General features: G+C 43.3%; 1 protein-coding gene across 1 annotated transcript in view; it reads left to right on the top strand.

Annotated features, from left to right (window-relative positions):
- The window catches only part of tbl1x (transducin beta like 1 X-linked), a 173,219-nt gene that overhangs the window by 140,670 nt on the left and 11,677 nt on the right, over window positions 1-20,872 (top strand). The window contains exons 3-10 of the mRNA XM_084310911.1: window positions 3,420-3,565; window positions 10,615-10,810; window positions 13,473-13,605; window positions 14,943-15,084; window positions 16,843-16,906; window positions 17,055-17,152; window positions 17,321-17,381; window positions 17,566-17,687. Of these exons, the coding sequence (XP_084167037.1) occupies window positions 3,420-3,565; window positions 10,615-10,810; window positions 13,473-13,605; window positions 14,943-15,084; window positions 16,843-16,906; window positions 17,055-17,152; window positions 17,321-17,381; window positions 17,566-17,687 (962 nt within the window). The remainder of the gene's footprint in view (window positions 1-3,419; window positions 3,566-10,614; window positions 10,811-13,472; window positions 13,606-14,942; window positions 15,085-16,842; window positions 16,907-17,054; window positions 17,153-17,320; window positions 17,382-17,565; window positions 17,688-20,872) is intronic.

The raw sequence follows: 20,872 nt of genomic DNA, 5'->3' as shown, positions 1-20,872 counted from the left end.
CCATTCAACGTCAAGTATCTATTGTTCAGGGTGTAGCAACGGTATACTTTTTCATTCACATATTCATACTAAGGCTACGTTTAGACGAGCGTTTTGTGAACAGAAACCGCAAAAGTCGTCTTACGGTTTCACTTTTAATTTTGCGTTTAGACGAGCGTTTTGGGGCCTCGTCTGTGCAGACGAGGCTGTAACGACGGAGCACCGCTGTCACACGATTGGCGCATATGTCACATGACGTGCTGTGAAGACCCGCCCTACTCTGCCTCTGATTCGCAGACTGTGGATGGGGAATGTGATTGGACCAAAGCAGAGTCACTCACAGACAGTGGGTCCACTCACGCCGCGGGACAGATTCTTGTGTATTTAACCCTTTCACTGCCACACGACAGCCGGTTGTGTGATAGTAAAGGGTTAACCTTCTGTCGTGTGGCAGTGAAAGGGTTAAAAGTACTGCTATAACGCTACGTTCAGAACACAGAACGGCGCGGGCCAGTCGAGGCACCTGCTGGCCCTGTAATTGGAATGAGTACACTTTAAATCCTTTAACGAGGATCCATTGGAGGGCAAGTCTGGTGCCAGCAGCCGCGGTAATTCCAGCTCCAATAGCGTATCTTAAAACTGGACTGATTCTTGTGTCTTTAAAAGTACTGCCAATGTAGCCTTCAAGTGATCTCCATTGATATAGTCAGACATACTTGCTTTGTTTACGTCTCGGCTACTGGCGCTTACCTGCTACCTGTGACGTAAGCAGTACGCGCGACCAGAGCCGTGACAACCCTTTCGTCATCGTTTTAACAGATTTATACGGTTTAATAGTTTAGACGAGAGCGCAAAGGTTTTGCGTTTCTAGGAATTCCACCCTGGAAGGTAGTCTCACTTTTTTGCGGTTTCACCCCGTAAAAACACCGTTTCCGTATAAACGAAAGGCACATCCGTAAAAATATTTTTGCGGATTCACCTGCTAGCGTTTCCGTCTAAACGGGGCCTAAAATACGGTCTAAAGTATAAGTATGTTTTTATCGTTTTTCTGCAGCATTCTCCAGAACGTGATTTATAGCCTTAAATGCATTATATTGATGATCAAATACAGTTTGATAGCCATCTGCGCGAGATAAAAAATTTCAAATGGACGTGCTTCTAGAAGTTACTACTTATCTGATGTTGACCGGATGGGGGGTGGGGGTCGTTTATAATTCCGTGGCCAACGGAATTATTATTATGACGTGGTAAGGCGTTTTTGGCGACCAAAGTGTTAAGAGGTTAAATAAGAGAAATCCACCCTAAAATCAATGTTATATCTATAATATCGTATGGCTTAATTTAGATTTGTGAATATAAGCAAGTCTGAACACCTGGGATGCCAGACTCTAGTGATGATGTTCCCAGACCTGCTCCGTAGACTGTGAATAATGGAACAACACCCAGGACGCTATGATGGCACCCAGGAAGCTATGACAACACCCAGGACTCTATGACTGCACCCAGGACTCTATGACAACACCCAGGACTCTATGACAACACCCAGGACTCTATGACAACACCCAGGACGCTATGACAACACCCAGGACTCTATGACAACACCCAGGACTCTATGACAACACCCAGGACTCTATGACAACACCCAGGACTCTATGACAACACCCAGGACTCTATGACAACACCCAGGACTCTATGACAACACCCAGGACTCTATGACAACACCCAGGACTCTATGACAACACCCAGGACTCTATGACAACACCCAGGACTCTATGACAACACCCAGGACGCTATGACAACACCCAGGACTCTATGACAACACCCAGGACTCTATGACAACACCCAGGACGCTATGACAACACCCAGGACGCTATGACAACACCCAGGACTCTATGACAACACCCAGGACTCTATGACAACACCCAGGACTCTATGACAACACCCAGGACTCTATGACAACACCCAGGACTCTATGACAACACCCAGGACTCTATGACAACACCCAGGACTCTATGACAACACCCAGGACTCTATGACAACACCCAGGACTCTATGACAACACCCAGGACTCTATGACAACACCCAGGACTCTATGACAACACCCAGGACGCTATGACAACACCCAGGACGCTATGACGGCACCCAGGACGCTATGACAACACCCAGGACGCTATGACAACACCCAGGACGCTATGACAACACCCAGGACTCTATGACAACACCCAGGACTCTATGACAACACCCAGGACGCTATGACAACACCCAGGACGCTATGACAACACCCAGGACTCTATGACAACACCCAGGACTCTATGACAACACCCAGGACTCTATGACAACACCCAGGACGCTATGACAACACCCAGGACGCTATGACGGCACCCAGGACGCTATGACAACACCCAGGACTCTATGACAACACCCAGGACGCTATGACAACACCCAGGACTCTATGACAACACCCAGGACTCTATGACAACACCCAGGACTCTATGACAACACCCAGGACTCTATGACAACACCCAGGACTCTATGACAACACCCAGGACACTATGACAACACCCAGGACTCTATGACAACACCCAGGACTCTATGACGGCACCCAGGACGCTATGACAACACCCAGGACGCTATGACAACACCCAGGACGCTATGACAACACCCAGGACTCTATGACAACACCCAGGACACTATGACAACACCCAGGACTCTATGACAACACCCAGGACGCTATGACAACACCCAGGACGCTATGACAACACCCAGGACGCTATGACAACACCCAGGACGCTATGACAACACCCAGGACGCTATGACAACACCCAGGACTCTATGACAACACCCAGGACTCTATGACGGCACCCAGGACTCTATGACGGCACCCAGGACACTATGACAACACCCAGGACACTATGACAAGGATAATGAGAAAATAAAAGATAAATAAAATAAGAAATCAAATGTTTTATAAAAGAGACATTCCCAATATATCAATTCTCTGAGTTGTGGTTAAACAGAACAGTGAATAATGAAAACATGAGCATCTGCGTGATGCATCCGTCTCTCATGCGTCTGTCTCTCTTGATTTTCTTTCATTTAGGCTACTTTGTTACTAATTGTTGTATATTGTATGGCTGGATGTTGTGGGTGATGTCATAAAGGAGCTGTAAGCCTACACTGCTTGAAATGTTCCCCTAAACCCCCCCTAATTAATTGTCGACTAACTCCAAAAAAAAGGTTATCACAAATTTCAACTCTTGATGCTCTGATTTCCAGCAGGGAGACTGTTATGTTAATAGATATTGACTGAACTGAATTAGCACAACGTAGATTCTGCTTTAGGGTGGATTTTCCCTTTTAAGAGGCAGGGCGTCTGCATGGTGCTTGTGTTACGTGTCTCACACTCTCCATTTTAATGAAAGTGATTTTGTTGATTTCAGGTTTCTCCCACTCAGCATTTACCTTTGGCATTGAGAGCCACATCAGCCAGTCTAACATCAATGGAACTCTAGTGCCCCCTGCTGCCCTCATCTCCATCCTGCAGAAAGGCCTTCAGTATGTGGAGGCGGAGATCAGCATCAATGAGGTCAGAGCCCAAGGGGAATTCAAAAAGGGGATTTTTATTTTATGTTTTAAAGATTATTTTAACACATTTCTGATTTGTTTTTAGATAGTCTTATATATATATCAGGGTTCGCACAAGGTCCTTGAAGTGCTTAAAGTGCTTGATATTTGACCAAAAAAAGTCAATGTCTGGAATTAATTGAAAACAGCCAATTTTTTTAACAAGGTGCTTAAAAAGTCCTTGAAATTCAAATCAACCATTCACATTGAATGTTTTGTTCATCCATGATGAAATAGTTATGAATCAAGAATCTTTCTTTTTTTATATAAAGTGTAACCAATTGTCGGAAATTGGTTTTAAGCCATAAATATTGGATCATAAATATTTTTTCTATAAAAAACAGCATTTAAAAGTAAATTGTATCCTTTTAAATGCCATTTTAAAATGAAAAATATTGCTTAGAAAAGCACTTGAAAGTCCTTGAATTTCATTTAGCAATGTCTGTGGGAACCCTGATATATATATATATTAGGGATATTATCGGCCTACCGATATCGGCATTAAAATGTGATATCGGAAAATATCTATCGGTTTAAAAAAATATATATATATATTTTTTTTTACATTTCTATAACCTTTATTTACCCAGGCAAGCAAGTAAGAACAAATTCTGATTTTATTTATTGTCAAAAGTATGCATAATGTTGTGTTAATTCCACAACAAGAGATATGTAATGTTAATTACCTGAAATGATTCAATTTTTTTGGGGGGGGAAACCCTGCATATATCGGTATCGGTTGATATCGGTATCGGAAATTAAGAGTTGGACAATATCGGGGTATTGGACATATGGACATCAACAAAGTGATGGCGAGGCAACAAGTACTGATGGCACATTCTGCTGCTGGTGCCAAGTCTGAGTACTACAGTACGTCTCTAAGCATTGACTGATGCAGAGCTCTGACCTGATCCATTACTGTACCTGTGTTACATAGTTACACCATTAGTCTGAGTTCATTGGACAAAAAAGTGAGATAATTGTCAGTATTTCTCCATTAGAGAGAGATTGTTCATGACCATGTGTGATAACATATCAAATGGCTGTTATGTTATGTGTGTCTACTGTCTGTGTTATATTTTCCTTTTCATTTAATGTCCACCTTTATTTAAAATAGTGAGTTTCTGAGGTTTCCCAAAAAGCTGCCGAGATCGGAACATACTGGAGGAACCCTAAGAACCATCCATTCATTAGATCAAAACATACTGGAGGAACCCTAAGAACCATCCAGTCATTAGATCAGAACACACTGGAGGAACCCTAAGAACCATCCAGTCATTAGATCAGAACACACTGGAGGAACCCTAAGAACCATCCAGTCATTAGATCAGAACACACTGGAGGAACCCTAAGAACCATCCAGTCATTAGATCAGAACACACTGGAGGAACCCTAAGAACCATCCAGTCATTAGATCAGAACACACTGGAGGAACCCTAAGAACCATCCAGTCATTAGATCAGAACACACTGGAGGAACCCTAAGAACCATCCAGTCATTAGATCAGAACACACTGGAGGAACCCTAAGAACCATCCAGTCATTAGATCAGAACATACTGGAGGAACCCTAAGAACCATCCAGTCATTAGATCAGAACATACTGGAGGAACCCTAAGAACCATCCAGTCATTAGATCAGAACACACTGGAGGAACCCTAAGAACCATCCAGTCATTAGATCAGAACACACTGGAGGAACCCTAAGAACCATCCAGTCATTAGATCAGAACACACTGGAGGAACCCTAAGAACCATCCAGTCATTAGATCAGAACACACTGGAGGAACCCTAAGAACCATCCAGTCATTAGATCAGAACACACTGGAGGAACCCTAAGAGTCATTAGATTGAGTTTAATAGGTTCCAATATTACATTTTAACAGTAAAGAGATATAAAAAGGTTGTTTACTAGGGATGTCCGATATTATCGGCCTACCGATATTATCGGCCGATATCGGCATTAAAATGTGATATCGGTTGATATCGGTATCGGAAATTAAGAGTTGGACAATATCGGTATATCAGTATCGGTAAAAAAGCCAATATCGAGCATCCCTATTGTTTACCAATTATGGCTTTAAAAATAAACAAATCAGTGTTTGTTAAGCCTTTCTGCAAGAGAAGGCCAACCCACCCTGTCATAAAAGACACAATTTGATTTTAATATTTTAAATTTGGGAACTCCTCCAACATGGTATCCTATTCTAACCATGGCATTGACCAATAGGCCTGATACGCTACCAGTTCTGGCGTGCTGCCAAATCTGTTCCACTTGCAAAATGTGTTCCAACCTTCATCCAGGTCAACACTAATATGATATACTAACACTATATGAAGCTGATATTTGCATTTAAAAACAGTAACATCAATCTTTGGTCATAGTACAATCTATTACACTGCATTTAGAAACACAAATGGAATTCCTTGATGGAGAAGCTAACATTAGCAAACTAGCGAACTGTTAACTAGCAAACGTCGACCATCTTGGCTAGCTAGTCATGTACAGTGCAGTGCTAAGCTGAAATCATAGCAGGCTCACAAACTGAAGTATGGCATGAAGATGACAAACTGAATATGTGATCGCAATGGTTGCAGATGTCACAAGGTTACTGTATATGATGACAGATTGACATCACCGCTTTGAGTAACCAAGTTTATCATGTTGGTTTATGATCTAGAAGCAGGTTGGAACAAATTTTGCAAGCAGAACAGATTTGGCACCACACTGTGTGTGCTGATGCAATCCTGGATAGAGCCAGTTAACACGTTGGCTGCCTAAGGTTAAATTCATGATATACCATAGATTGCCAGCGCTATTTGTCTATGGAGAAAGTCCCCTTCTTTGCAGGGCTATAACTTTTTAAATTCTATTGCTACATTGCCATTATTAGGGCCCATTCAAAGTCCTATATGTATTGTTCATTGTGTAGCAACGTTAAACTTTTTCATTCACATATTCATAGTAAAGTATGGTCTAATGTATAAGTATGTTTTCATCTCTTTCTGCAGCTTTCTCCAGAACGTGATATATAGCCCCAAATACATTATATTGATGATGAAATACAGTTTGATGGCAATAAGCGCGATATAAACAATTCCAACTAGACGTACTTCTAGAAGTTACTACACGTCATCTGATGTTGACCGGATGGGCTAGGGGGCGTTTATAATTCCGTGGGCAGCGTTATACCAATCATCTAATGTGGGTCAAATGTTGATAATAGCAGTTAGTATCGAAGACGGTAACGTTACACGCTGAAACTCACCCCAGTCTCCGCGCGCCGTTGGGCGATCATCGTCGAGTAGAAATCTTATCATTATGGGATATATTTTTACCCGGTCCATCTCCAGCTTGTATAATGGTATATACGTCCAAATCATGTTGTTTATCGAGTTATTGCCAATCGATCACCGTGTAGCGTGACGAGCCAGAGTCCCATGACCTATAGCGAGCGCCCGGAAGTACTACGGACGTCTAGGACAACCTCTATGCAACATCCTGTTTGGCAATTGCGCCGATCGGCCACCAGATGGCGCTCCTGAACCGCCAGAGAGCTCAGTGGGTCCTGCTGGTGGATCTCAGGCCAGCGGAGGGGACATATGAATCCGATCGCAGATTTTTGAAATATTGATATAAGGACGACGTAACGCGTCCTCCGGCAACTTTAGCATGGCCAGCAAAGACGTCTAAAGACGGTTCCCGGCAGTCAAAGTGTTAATATTCCGTCTATCACTCAGTGATGCAAAATATACACAACATCCAGTTCTACCACATAGGAATCGATATTCTTCTCCGGGACCTAACAAGGATATCCAGGGCTCATTGATTATTTAAGTCACCCATTTTCCTCCAAAACAATATGTCATTCATTGTGTCCCCATGCTTACGGAGGTGACTTACCCGCAGGACAAAGTAGTAGTATATAGCTCTATATTGACTTGGTTATGGCCCTAGCAAGCCCCACTATAAGTTGACATAGTAAGATAAGATCAGATATTCCTTTATTGAATTTAGGCATCATAGCAGCATGGGGGAGGGGGGAGGGGAGGTACAGGTAGTAAAAAGCATTTCTAGTAGTTTCCGTGGTCGTTGCACTATGTTTGCGAAGCTGTGTGTGTGTTCTGTATTATAGCTGTAGAGACACGGTGTGGCCCATTTCGACAAACATTACTTGTAGTCCAGCATGGGAATAATAGTTTGTTTCCACACGCTGTAGTTTGTAGTTTATTACACGCTAAACATCGCATTTCCAAGATAATAGCCTTTTTCATAGATCGCAAGATAAAACGCATTATGTGCAATAAGCCCAAACCGTTCTGGCTGATCCCCTGAAACCCCGAATACTCTCAAATCACAGGTATATGACTTGTATATATGTATCATCACAAAATCATCAAGGGGGGGGGGGGTCTTTTTCACTCAAAACTATGATCGCGTTTGCCGAGCATGTTTTTCGTCCGGTGAAACACAGAACTGTGATAGTTAGAAAAACACGTTTCAGATTCGGTAAAATAGACATAGAATGTACCTTACCTTAGCCAGAAGAATAATTCCAAGTGTTCGCATCGCCATCGCGATTACCAGTGTATATGTCTATGCGCGTTATGCAACGGAATTCCGAGGCGAGGACTGTGAATTTCTGTCCCAGGAGAAGGAGGGGCTACTAACCGAGGAGAGAATGAAAGCGAAGCTGACTATCAGCCCAGAGCCCCATGCAGTTCAGACACGGACGATTCTGCCACCTGGTGATAGTCGATCAGAATGCAGTTCCAATGTGTCGGGACGTGCCTAAATGATGCAGATCGCTCTGGGCAACTGTGTAGAGCGGGGATCCAAGTAAAAAGATCAAACAATCCAAAAACGACTTTTTACGTTTATGGCACTCAACGGTCGGCGGCCAAACACGTAAAAAGCCATTTTTGGCACAGAGTGTGTTAACTCTTGTTATGGAAAATGTTAAAGGACAAAAGATGAGCCATTTGTATAAATCATTCTGAGTCGTTAGAAAACATAGTTTATTTCATCTGTGGCCGTCGTTATTAAAAATAGAAAACATACGGTAGTTTATTTCATCTGTGGCCACAAATGAAAGTTCAGTTTACAATCGGATACCTCATGTTCGCACATAAGAGTCTGACCAGCAAAGTGACCAAGAGGTCTGGGCAGAACGTACATTATACACAGAAATAGACGTAACATTATACATCAGATATGATGATGAAAGTATAAACAAACTGGGTTCTCAGTAGGGGAGTAATAACACGACCTTGCTTTGGCTGGCTGGGAAGATAACCTTGATACTTTGGACCTTTTGAAGAGACACATTATACTAGCTGGCCATAACCAGTCAAGCTGTACAAAGATAAAATGATATCGCAACACAGATCTATAATGACATGATGATATTTTCTACGACACTCTGGACATGTGCATAATGGGCAACAAGGTACGAGATGAGGGTATGTATGCCCTCTGTTATATTTGCCCTACAATAAATAGTTACAATATATAATCTAATCCAATAATCTACATCTAATCTGAAAATAACTAAAAACGAAATGCTAAATATATGCAATATATAATCTAATAATCCAATAATCTAAATCTAATCTAATATATAATTAAAAGAAAATGCTAAATATATGATCTGATGAAGTATACAGTATTCACAGTGTAGCTGTTCACAGACTCACTATTAAACATCCTGTAATCAATAGATGTAAATGATGTGCCAGTTGACAGGTAGTCAGGTCAATTATTTGAACATTGACACAATTTTCCACCACCACAATGGACTTGAAATGAAACAATCATGATGTGCTTTAAGTGCAGACTTTCAGCTTTAATTTCAGGGTATTCTCATCAAAATCAGTGAACGATGAACAGTGTAGGAATTACATGTGCCCCAAGAGTAATTAGATGAACTAACAATCATAAATCAAATTGTCATTTTTAATACGTGGTTGCAAATCCTTTGCAGTCAATGACAGCCTGAAGCCTGGAACCCATAGACATCACCAATCACTGGGTTTGGTCTCTGATGATGCTCTGCCAGGCCTCCACTGCATCTGTCTTCAGTTTATGCTTGTTTTTGGGGCATTTTCCCTTCAGTTTTGTCTTCAGAAAGTGAAATGCATGCTCAATTGGCCATTGCATAACATTCCACTTATTTGCCTTTAAAAAAAAATGGCAAAGAAGCACTCTTTGGTGCTTTTGCAGTATGCTTCGGGTCATTGTCCATTATGCACTGTGAAGTGCCGTCCAATGAGAGTTCAGCATTTGGCTGAATATGAGCAGATAATATTGCCTGAAACACTTCAGAATTCATCCTGCTGATTTTGTCAGCAGTCACATCATCAATAAATACAAGGGAACCAGTTCCATTGGCAGCCATACATGCCCAGGCCATACCACTACCACCACCATGCTTCACTGATGAGGTGGTATGCTTTGGATCAGGAGCAGTTCCTTTCCTTCTCCATACTCCCCTCTTCCCATCATTCTGGTACAAGTTAATTTAGTCTAATCTCATTTTGGCTAACTCTAATCTGGTTTTCCTGTTTTTGAGGCTCACCAATGGTTTACATCTTGTGGTGAACCCTCTGTATTCACTCTGGTGAAGTCTTCTTTTGATTGTTGACTTTGACACAGATACACCTACCTCCTGGAGAGTGTTCTTGATCTGGCCAACTGTAGGGAAGGGTTTTTTTCTTCACCAGGGAAAGAATTATTATGTCATCCACCATTATTTTTAAGAATGTATCAAACAGTTGATTTTGCCACATGTTTTTGCTATCTCTCTGATGGGTTTGTTTAGATTATTTATTTTAGATAGTGACCGCTCTTTGGACCTCATATTGAGAGTTGGCAGCCACAGATTCCAAATGCAAATAATGAGGGAATAACGCACTTGGGGAAAAAAGGCACCAGAATCTAAATCAAGTTGTTAAGTGTAACAAATTGATTTCATGATGCATTATTGATCGCCTCGCTGCCCTGGTCCCTGGCAGGACGGTACGGTGTTCGACGGCCGGCCGATCGAGTCACTGTCCCTCATCGACGCGGTGATGCCGGACGCGGTGCAGACGCGGCAGCAGGCTTTCAGAGACAAGCTGACCCAGCAGCAGACCTCCAGCAACCAGCCCGGCGCACCAAAGAACGGAGAGGCCACCGTCAACGGGGAGGAGAATGGAACTCATATTATGAGTGAGTTTAATAATAACCCTTCACCAATGTCCACTCACAAATTATACTTATTATGTTTGTATTCATATTTTAACATTCAGGGAAATTACGCTTTGGCCCAGAGGCTGTCGTCGGTGACGAATGGTGTCCGTGAACGTACTCTACTTAAAGGGATGGTTCTACTTTCTGGGTATTTGGCGATTCCCTGTGAATTGAATGCAGCCCTGGTTAGGTATGGGAGGCAGATCTCTGTGGGTGGGAGGACAGTGGTTAGGAGGCTGGGGCTGTTCCTTGTGGGATTGCGCATGTGATTGTACGTGCACCTCGCTCTGCCGTAATGTAGGTAGTTAATTAATGCAGCTAGACCTATCCGATCAGCAACAGCTTTCCAGATACAGATTATATCTAAAAAATGATCAAAATACAGGTAATACGATTCAATGGTTTCTCTTACCACTCGCCCCGACCCCATAAGAAATACATGTACAGTTAGCTTCGAGCCTTAAGATAAATTTCATTAGCCCTTAAAGGGTCATGGACAACTCTTTCAGTTATCCATCACCTACAGGAACGTGCCAACAATATGGGAAATGCGCTTATCGTCTTCTCCAGAGTCAGACAAGAAGATGGATACCAATTTCCTCTCTGTTCAGTAAAAAGCTATCCGGCTGCAAGCTAGCCTAGCTTAGCACAAATTAATGGAAGTGGATACGGACCGCTAACCTAGCTGTTGGGCCAAAAACACCTCTCCCAGAGTTTTAAGCTAGGCTAGCTAGCTGAGACAACCTTTGCAAGTATCGTATAACATTACATAAAAAAAGGTACACCATAAAGGTGCTCCCATAGTCGAGCAGACTGTACACAGAGCAGACTCCGCGGAGGTCCGCGCGGACTCTTTGAGCCTTCATAGTCGAGCGGACCTCCGTGGACCAATTTCCTAGATGTCACGCGCCAGTTTACACAATTGTCCCCACGCTGTTCAACTTCTGTCATGTCGGTGTCATCCGATGTCAAAATAAAGAGTGTTATCTCCGTTTCCAATATTTCGATAATAAAACGGGCAGTTTTACGCACTTGAATAACAGGTATATAGGCAGCGAGATGCAATGTACCGTATAGGCTTGAGGTGGACAGCGCGCGTGGTGCTGAAAAGACACGCATTGCATGAAATAAAAGGACCAGTTTTATTTCAAAATATTGGAAACGGAGATAACATTCTATGTTATCTCCGTTTCCAATATTTCGAAATAAAACTGGCAATTTTACACACTTCATTTAGAAAAGCCATTCAAACATCTCTCTTGGCACGGAGCGAGTGTTCAGAGTAAAATGCAGATCGGCGTCACATTAAATGCAGTTCGATGTCAACCAAAACGTCGAGCAGCGTTTTGTGTGACACCAAGTCAGCGGCGCGGATGTCCGCGCGTCAGAAAATAGGCGCTTCGCACCTGTGGGTCTGCTGTCTGCTGAGATCAAAGCTCAAAGAGCCGCGCGGACCTCCGCGGAGTCTGCTCTGTGTACAGTCTGCTGGACTATGGGAGCGCCTTAAGAGAGTCCTTATCATCCACATTTACCTGTTAGCTAGCATGGCATGTTTTTTTTTTTTTTTTTATATATCTTTCTTCCCCTCCTTTTTCCCGATTTTTCTCCCATCCCACCCTTCCTGGTTGTTGCGTACTTTCCCCTACTGTTGGTCCGGGAGACCGGAGACTGTCACATGCTTTCCTCCGACGCATGTGCAGCCTGGGGCAGGCCAACCTGGCCGCGCAGGTTCTCACCGGGGAGAGTGTAGCGTGTGGGAGGCCACACTATCTCTCCTCAGTTCCAACCCTCGCTGAGCAGGCGCCCCGACCGAACTGTAGGGGTCGCTGTCCACAACGCCCAGGACCCACCCTTCAGCTTTCCCACCCCCTGATACAGCCAATTGTATCAGTGTGAGAGGCCAGCCAAGCTGATAGCAACGCCGGGAGCTGGATTCGAACAGGCGAATCCTAGTAGCATGGCATGTTTGATATTATCACGTAGGCCAGGCTACACTACAGCAATTGTGTCATTGAGTCCAAGGTTTGGGGCAGTTGAAAGGGGTAAGACGTTGTAAGAGTTGTAAATGTGTGATCCTCTGTGCCGGTGTGGTTACACAGCGTCACACTGAGAGCGGGTGAAAGACAAACCCCTGACCCATTCACCCCCATTGTCTCTTAACTGTTCAGCTGGTTCTACAGTTCAGGGAGAGAAAGCGGAGAGGTGCGGATCAGGTGTATACCTAGGGGTATTGGAACCCAATTCTGCTGACGAGGCAACTGCTCTGCTGGAACTCATTGAAACAGTTTATGCAAAGAAAAAGATTAAACTTTTTTTTTTGTTTGTTTCTTGTTTTCATCGGAACAAAAGAAAAACATCTTTTATAACTTTGTTTTGGAAATGCACCACATTTTACATTTACATTTTGTATGAATGTCTAGTTTTCTTGTATATTTGAGTATTATGTGGGGGAAATAAGTTAATTTAGCATGAAAAGTGTATAAAATTAAGGACAACTAATAGAGGCCAATCCTATTATGTCCATGATGACTGCCATGCGCTCATCTAGTAAGTTATGTATCCTCAATGTTGATATCCAGGCCTGAGTCTGTTTGTTGGTGGCTGTGGACACGATGAATAATGAGTGTGTTTGTGTTGTCAGATAACCACAGCGAGGCCATGGAGATGGACATGGACGTGGAGATCCCGGCCAACAAGGCCACGGTTCTCAGAGGCCACGAGTCTGAGGTCTTCATCTGCGCCTGGAATCCCGTCAGCGACCTGCTGGCCTCAGGGTGAGACAAACACATAACGCTGCTGTCGGGACAAAACCTCATAACTCCATTTTTTTTTTTTTTTTTATTATTATATAAATCAACTCCGTAGATCATCCTCCATATGTGTGTGTGGGTTTTACAAAGTTTAAACAATGGGAAAGCATTAAACCGATCATCTGTCTAAACCTCCTAACTCTATTCACCCTCAAATCTGTGTTCGTTTTTTTCATCTGCTGAAAAGTTGGGTTTTTGGAGTTATGAGGTTTTGTCCCGACAGCAGCGATAAGCAGCTTAGGATGACATACTGTATGTTGGCAGTGTTTACAACAAACTGATAAATGTGTGTTCAAATATACAGTTAATATTCAGACTTGCATGTCTTCAACAATCCCAAAGCTGGACATCCACACACACGTCACTTTAAGGCGTGATGTGGCTTATGTCTGTACTATTCACTGGCATTATACACATTGTTTTGGTTTTCACATTTGAAGAACACTTTCAGTTATTCATCACTTAAAGGAACACGGCCAACATTATGGGAAACTCCGGGAGAGGATTTTCTTTACCAACAGCTAGGCTAGCTGGTTCGCTTCCATTAATTTGTGCTAAGCGAGGCTAGCTTGCAGCGGGGTAGCTTTCTACTGAAGGCACAGAGAGGAAATTGGCATCTATCTTCTTGTCTGACTCATGAGAAAACGGTAAGAGCATTTCCCATAATGTTGGTGTGTTCCTTTTAATTCTCTCAAAGCGAGCACTCATACTGTACACAGTGCACCCATACTGTACACAGTAGACTCATACTGTACATAGTAAACATCTACAGATTTGTATAAATCAAGTATAAATCCTGCCTGGCTCTCAAAACTCGTATTCTTCCTCCTATTCTTCGTATTCTTCCTCCCCCACCTCACTTTAACTCTGCCTCTGAATGTTTACATTTTCCCACACTCATATTTGCACTATGGCCCTGACCATTATACACACTCTGCACTCTTGCCACACATGCGGCCACGTTTATTATGTATTATGTATGTGTAAATTGTGTAAACTTGCTCCTTTTACATTTATAGAGAAGAGTACTTTTATTGTCAGTTTACACAAGGCCCCTTTTCTTGATCCTCCAATCACAGCTGTCGCTTACCTCTGACTTCCTCGTACAAACAAAGTTTGTACGAGGAAGTCAGAGGTAAGCGACAGCTGTGATTGGAGGATCAAGAAAAGAGGGCAGGGTTTTGAGACAGGTCCATTGAAATTTGTCTTTTCCACATATCCTAGATACACATACTGGTACTTTTTCCACAAGGGTTAGTTTATTTTCAGTGACTCTGGTTCTGTTCTGGTCCTGGTTCTAGCTCGGGGGACTCCACCGCACGGATCTGGAACCTGAACGAGAACAGTAACTCCAGCTCCACCCAGCTGGTCCTGCGCCACTGTATCCGAGAAGGAGGCCAGGATGTCCCGAGCAACAAAGACGTCACCTCACTAGACTGGAATGTAGGTTACTCAATCACCCCTCAACATCAGTCTGCTTTCACTCTGATCATGTGGGGGGGGAGGGGGTGGCATGACATGACAATGTACTGTACACATTGATCACCATTCCTGTAGATGTGTCAATAGTCAACTATAGTTTCTGGGCTTATTAAAAAAAGAAATAAGATCAAATAAACGGGACGGCTGGATAGTGTAGAGCAGTGGTCACCAACCTTTTTAAGCCCAAGATCACTTTTTCTTTTTTTTTTTGGTGAAGGCAAGATCTACCTATTGAAGCGTTGAGAGAAAAAGACAGCCAAGATTGTACTTTAAACTAAATTACTTTTATTTGCCTGTATTCTAATTACATGCAATGCTTTGGTCCAACATTAAAACGTCAAAGTAGAACTATTATGTACTTTCTCAGTCAGTGCTAAGTGCAGTCATCTTATGCAGCATCACTTTTCACATCAAAACAAAAGTAGAACTGTAATGTGGACTTTCTCATATTATTAACATTGACAAACATATTTACAATTAGCATTTTATAAAGTAGAACTGTAATGTGTACTTTCTCAGTCAGTGCTAAGTGCAGCATCACTTTTCACATCCAAACAAAGGTAGAACTGTAATGTGGACTCTCAGGGTAAGATCTAAAAAAAAAAGAATTTTTTTTTTTTTTATTAATTTTTAATTTTCATGGAAAGATCTACAGGGACAGTCTCAAAGATCGACCAGTCGATCAAGATATAAGCACTCGCCTACCACCACAGAGACCCGGGTTCAATTCCCGGCAGCGGTACCTCAGGCTTGGTCAGTCGTCCCTAGGAACACAGGCAGTGTTAGCAGGTGGGAAGCCGGTGGGGATATGAGTCCTGGTCGTTGCAGTAGCACAAACCTCTGGGCCCTTACGTCTCCCAGGGACACTCCTAGCTGTCGGGTGAAAAGAAGCAGCTGGCGACTCTTAGGGATGGGTACCTTTCACATTTGAACCGATACCGGTACCGGTACCTGTGAATCGATACCGGTACCCAACGGTACCCTTTTTCTGTACTTTAGTCTCAAGAAATTTAATTTACCTACCTCAGTCGTAAAAAAGAAAATCCAAACTTCAAATAACTACAATTTCGACAGTTTTCGGCTTGTCATTGCTCCGACTGCTTTGTTGTTGAATCAAGTCAAATCCTAGGTAAGCATATATTGTGCGTGTGAACGTTGACACGAAAAAAAAAAGTAAAAAAAAAAAAAAAATTATTTTATTTATTTTTTATTTTTTTCGGTTTCTCACTTGATTCGATACTCGGTAGTACCGACGTGTTTCGGTTCGGTACCTCAAAAGTACCGAATTCGGTACCCATCCCTAGCGACTCTACACCCAGTCTAGAACGACGGTAGCGCCACGACCAGGGGAGAAGATGGTAGAAAAGTTGAATAAATACATGAATAAAAAGATGATCACATAAGATGGAACAAAAACAAATTCACCTTGTTGCAAAGCAATAAACCGATGTGACCAAAGTGCCGTGTCCTGGACAGGTTTCCTTGCTCAGTTAGATTTAAAGGTGTGTAGTTGTTGTAAAGTAGCCTGTATGAAGCCTTGGGGGGGGGGGGGGGGGGGGTCGGGTCTTCTACCTCTGGTCAACCAGTAGATTCATCGCTCCCCGTACCAGGGACCCGGGATCGAATCCAGCCTCTGTTACACAACACCACTACAAAAGGATGAAATTGTGCCATTGAGCAGTGTTAAGTAACGGCTCTATTATCTCTCCCATGTTACAGAGCGATGGAACACTCTTAGCAACGGGGTCGTATGATGGATTCGCCAGGATATGGACAAAGGATGGTATGTCGCTCTTTACAGTGGCAGGGCTATTCTTACTCGCATGAGTCATCGCTATTTTAATGTCACTGCCACTGTGAATAATGCCACCTCTTGTGATAATCCGATGAAGGATCCCGTCTTGAACTGAAATGGATCTGGTTCTTTTCAGGAAACCTCGCCAGCACCTTGGGGCAGCACAAAGGGCCCATATTTGCATTGAAGTGGAACAAGAAGGGGAGCTCTATTCTCAGTGCAGGTGTAGATAAGGTAATACATAAAGATGAATTCACACTCATCCTCACAATTCATCACCACTTTCATTCCTTGCTATCGCCTTCAGCTTCAGAGTCATGTGAATAATATACACTTTGTTTTAAGAATGCAAGTATACGTTCACTCTCGGAGAGATAACCATATTTTTACGTCTCTTCCCAGACGACAATCATTTGGGACGCGCACACAGGAGAGGCCAAACAGCAGTTTCCCTTTCATTCAGGTGAGGTTCACTGGGGCCATGAGAAGGATAAACAAGTACTATGTTATAGTTGGTGAAGGGCAAGCTGGTTTTCTGTTCACTGCAGGGTTCAAAGTTCAACTGAATTTCTTCCTAAGTTGGCCAACAAAGGTAAAACATTGAAACAAGATGAAGACTTGTCGTGGTCTGTTTCTATCTTCCACAGCTCCAGCGTTGGATGTTGACTGGCAGAACAATACTACCTTCGCCTCCTGCAGCACGGACATGTGCATCCACGTGTGTCGACTGGGAAGCGACCGGCCTCTGAAGACCTTCCAGGGACACACAGTGAGACAAAACCTCCCATGTTCCCCTTCACACACCACTAAATTACCCTATTTCACTATTCCGTTTCTGTGTAAAAAAAAGAAAACGACCAAGAAACGTCAGCTTGTCAAAAATTCAATACAGCTCTTGTTGTTTTCAGTGAGAACAAGTGCCCCCCCCCCCCCCCCCCCCGCTTTTCTTTTTACACAATTGAACTCTCATCTCAACCCCCCTTGGGTTTAGTATACTAACACCGATGTGATAAGTCTGACAATATTCTTAAAAGGGGACATATTATGGAAAATGGGTTTTGCCTAGTTTTTATGGATTTGGCAGTCTGAAGTGTTATTTAGCTGCTGAGGGGGAAATGACATAGGTACTCCTTGCTGTTTGGCCAGGGTTTGAAGTATTCAGGTTAACAAGCCTAAACAAGCTGTTCAGAATTATTGCAGTTTGTGATGTCATATGTCATATTAGCTTTTATTAAACAATTAGTTGTGCTTTTTGGAGCCAGGAACACTGCTTACCTAAGTTAATCTACTGCCCAGTTTGTAAAAGATTTTGACTCTTGGGTGTGGGCCAGGCATAGAAGAAGATTGTTAACCACTTAAGCATTGATACAAATTGGGTCTACTTCTTTTTTTTTTTACGATTGCATACCCAAAGTAATTTGCGATTTATTATACTTTATACTTATAGCACATGCATGAGTCTTTTGAAAGGTAACATTCTGGTACGTTTCTTACACAATTAAGAAAAATCACTTTTGCCCCTTTCACATCGGCAGGGCTCCGGTTCAAGCTCCAGCTCCGTTCTGGAGCCTCTGAACCTTGGTGCTCTCTGGCAAACCAGCCCGCGTTTACACCTATTTAAGCAGAACCAATGTTCCACCGCCTCCGTCATCAATGGGGGACGTTACTCAGGCAGAGGTAAACACAACCATATAGACACGACAGTGGCAGAATGTGCCGTATATATAAAACTGCTTCGGAGGTTTGGCATTGCACCCCATCCACTCAACAGGTAGCAATTTCAAAATGAGATTAGATTCAAATGTATTGTCATTATACAGCACAAGTACAATACACCATCCAACCAGAGTGGATAAATGAATTAACGTTATATAAAATAAAAAAAACTTGTGTAAACGAGAGATTTGAACCTGGGACCATAGGATCCACAGGCAGCCGCACTAATCAGTTGAGCTAAACGGTCCGACGTTAACTGTGACCGACTAATCCATAGTTTACATTTGTCAAGAGCCAATTGCGCTTGTCGTCCAGTATTGGGATTAATAAATCAGATGTCATGCTAATATGTCATGTTCTACAGTAGGACTTTCTCCATGCATATTTATTTCTGGAGCATTTCTTTATCCACTCTGGTTGGATGGTGTGTATTGTACTTGTGCTGTATCATAACAATACATTTGAATCTAATCTCGTTTTGAGATCAGTCACAAATAGCTTCCTGTTGGATGGATCGATTGAGTGCAGTGCCGACCCTCTACTTTCCCCCGTTTACGCTCGTCTTCACAGCCTAGAATATGACACGCCCACTGATGATGTCACGGTTTGCAAGGAAAAACCAACTATTTTTCGGTTCCAGTTGAGCACCGATTATTCACGTTCCGAACCAATTATTCCCGGTATACGCGCCGGCCGGTTCAAGATTACGTTTGCATGCATTAAAGCGTTCCGTCTCCAGACGGATTTCACCTTTTTTTTTTTTTTTGGAGTCTGACTGAATTGGCTACCTGGTATAATATGATTTGTAGATGCATACAGATTGAAACAACATTTAGCCAATCGGAGGCGTCAAATATCATGAAAAGGGGCATTTTGACCATTCTAACCAATCAAACGTGAGCTTGACGCACACACACGCTGCTCGCAGTGCCCTCCCCCTCACAGACCCGTCTTGTCACAGACCCGTATCATTTGCACCGAAGATAGCAAGCGTGCAGGTCCTCTTTTAACACCACTGAAGCATTAAACAATGGCCCAGTAAACTATTCACTTTAGTTTACTACACAAGGCGTTGTCTAACGTTATCTAGCTGGCTAGCTGATAGCTCATAACGTAATTGAAATTCGTTTTTGAAGCTGTGGCTAACGTTAGCTAGCTAAGATAAGATAAGATAAGATAAGATATTCCTTTATTGATCCCCTTGGGGAAATTCAGGCATCATAGCAGCATGGGGGGGAGGGGGGGAGGGGTACAGGTAGTAAAACAACACAGTATACAGGTAGTAAAAGACAACACAGGCAGTGTAAACAATTTGATCAATATGGTCAATATAATTTACTATCTGACTAGCTGAGGAATATTCACATTATTCACAGTGTCACATAAGGTGCAGTATGCATGAGGTAGTGTTATAATTTACTATCTACTGAGTATACATTAATCAAAGTACCAGGGTAGTCTACTTTGTCCCCCTTGGGTTCCTATAAGTCCCAGGTCAATGTCTGGTAGCAGTCGCTGTCGCTGCCCCCTGTTGTGGGGCCTGGAGGCTGCTAGTCGCTGCCCACTGTTGTGGAGCCTGATGGCCGCTGGTATGAAGGACTGTCCGAGGCGGTTAGTTGAGTGTCGGGGGGGGATGAGTCTGTGGCTGAACGAGCTTCTCATCTTGACTAGCTCGTCGTAGAGGGGGTGGTAGGGGTTCTCCATGATGGCATCCAGCTTCCTTATCATCCCCCTCTCTACCATCACCTCAAGTCTAGGTAGCTCGACTCCCACCACGGAGCTAGCCTTCCTCACCAGCTTGTTGAGCTTGTTGGTGTCCCTTGAGTTGATGTAGCCTCCCCAGCATGCCACAGCATAGAAGAGGATGCTGGCCACAACAGACTGGTAAAAAGACTGCAGCAGTTTGTTGCACACATTGAAGGACCTGAGTCTCCTCAGGAAGAACAGCCTGCTCTGTCCCTTCCTGTAGAGGGCCTCTGTGTTGTCCGACCACTCCAGTTTATTGTTCAGGTGTACCCCAAGGAACTTGTATGAGTCCACCATCTCCACATCCACCCCTCGGATGGAGATGGGAATCGGCGGGGGCCTCTTCTTGCCCCTCCGGAAGTCCACCACCAGCTCCTTGGTCTTACTGGTGTTGAGTTGGAGGTGGTTGCTGTCGCTCCACCCCACGAAGCTCTCCACCAGGGCTCTGTACTCCTCCTCATCATCGTCGGTGATGTAGCTTACAATGGAGGA

Source organism: Notolepis coatsorum, assembly GCF_963971535.1.
Source record: "Notolepis coatsorum genome assembly, chromosome: 3".
Lineage (NCBI taxonomy): Eukaryota > Metazoa > Chordata > Actinopteri > Aulopiformes > Paralepididae > Notolepis > Notolepis coatsorum.
The sequence above is the reverse complement of the archived record's forward strand: the minus strand, read 5'-3'. Positions and strand labels throughout refer to the sequence as shown.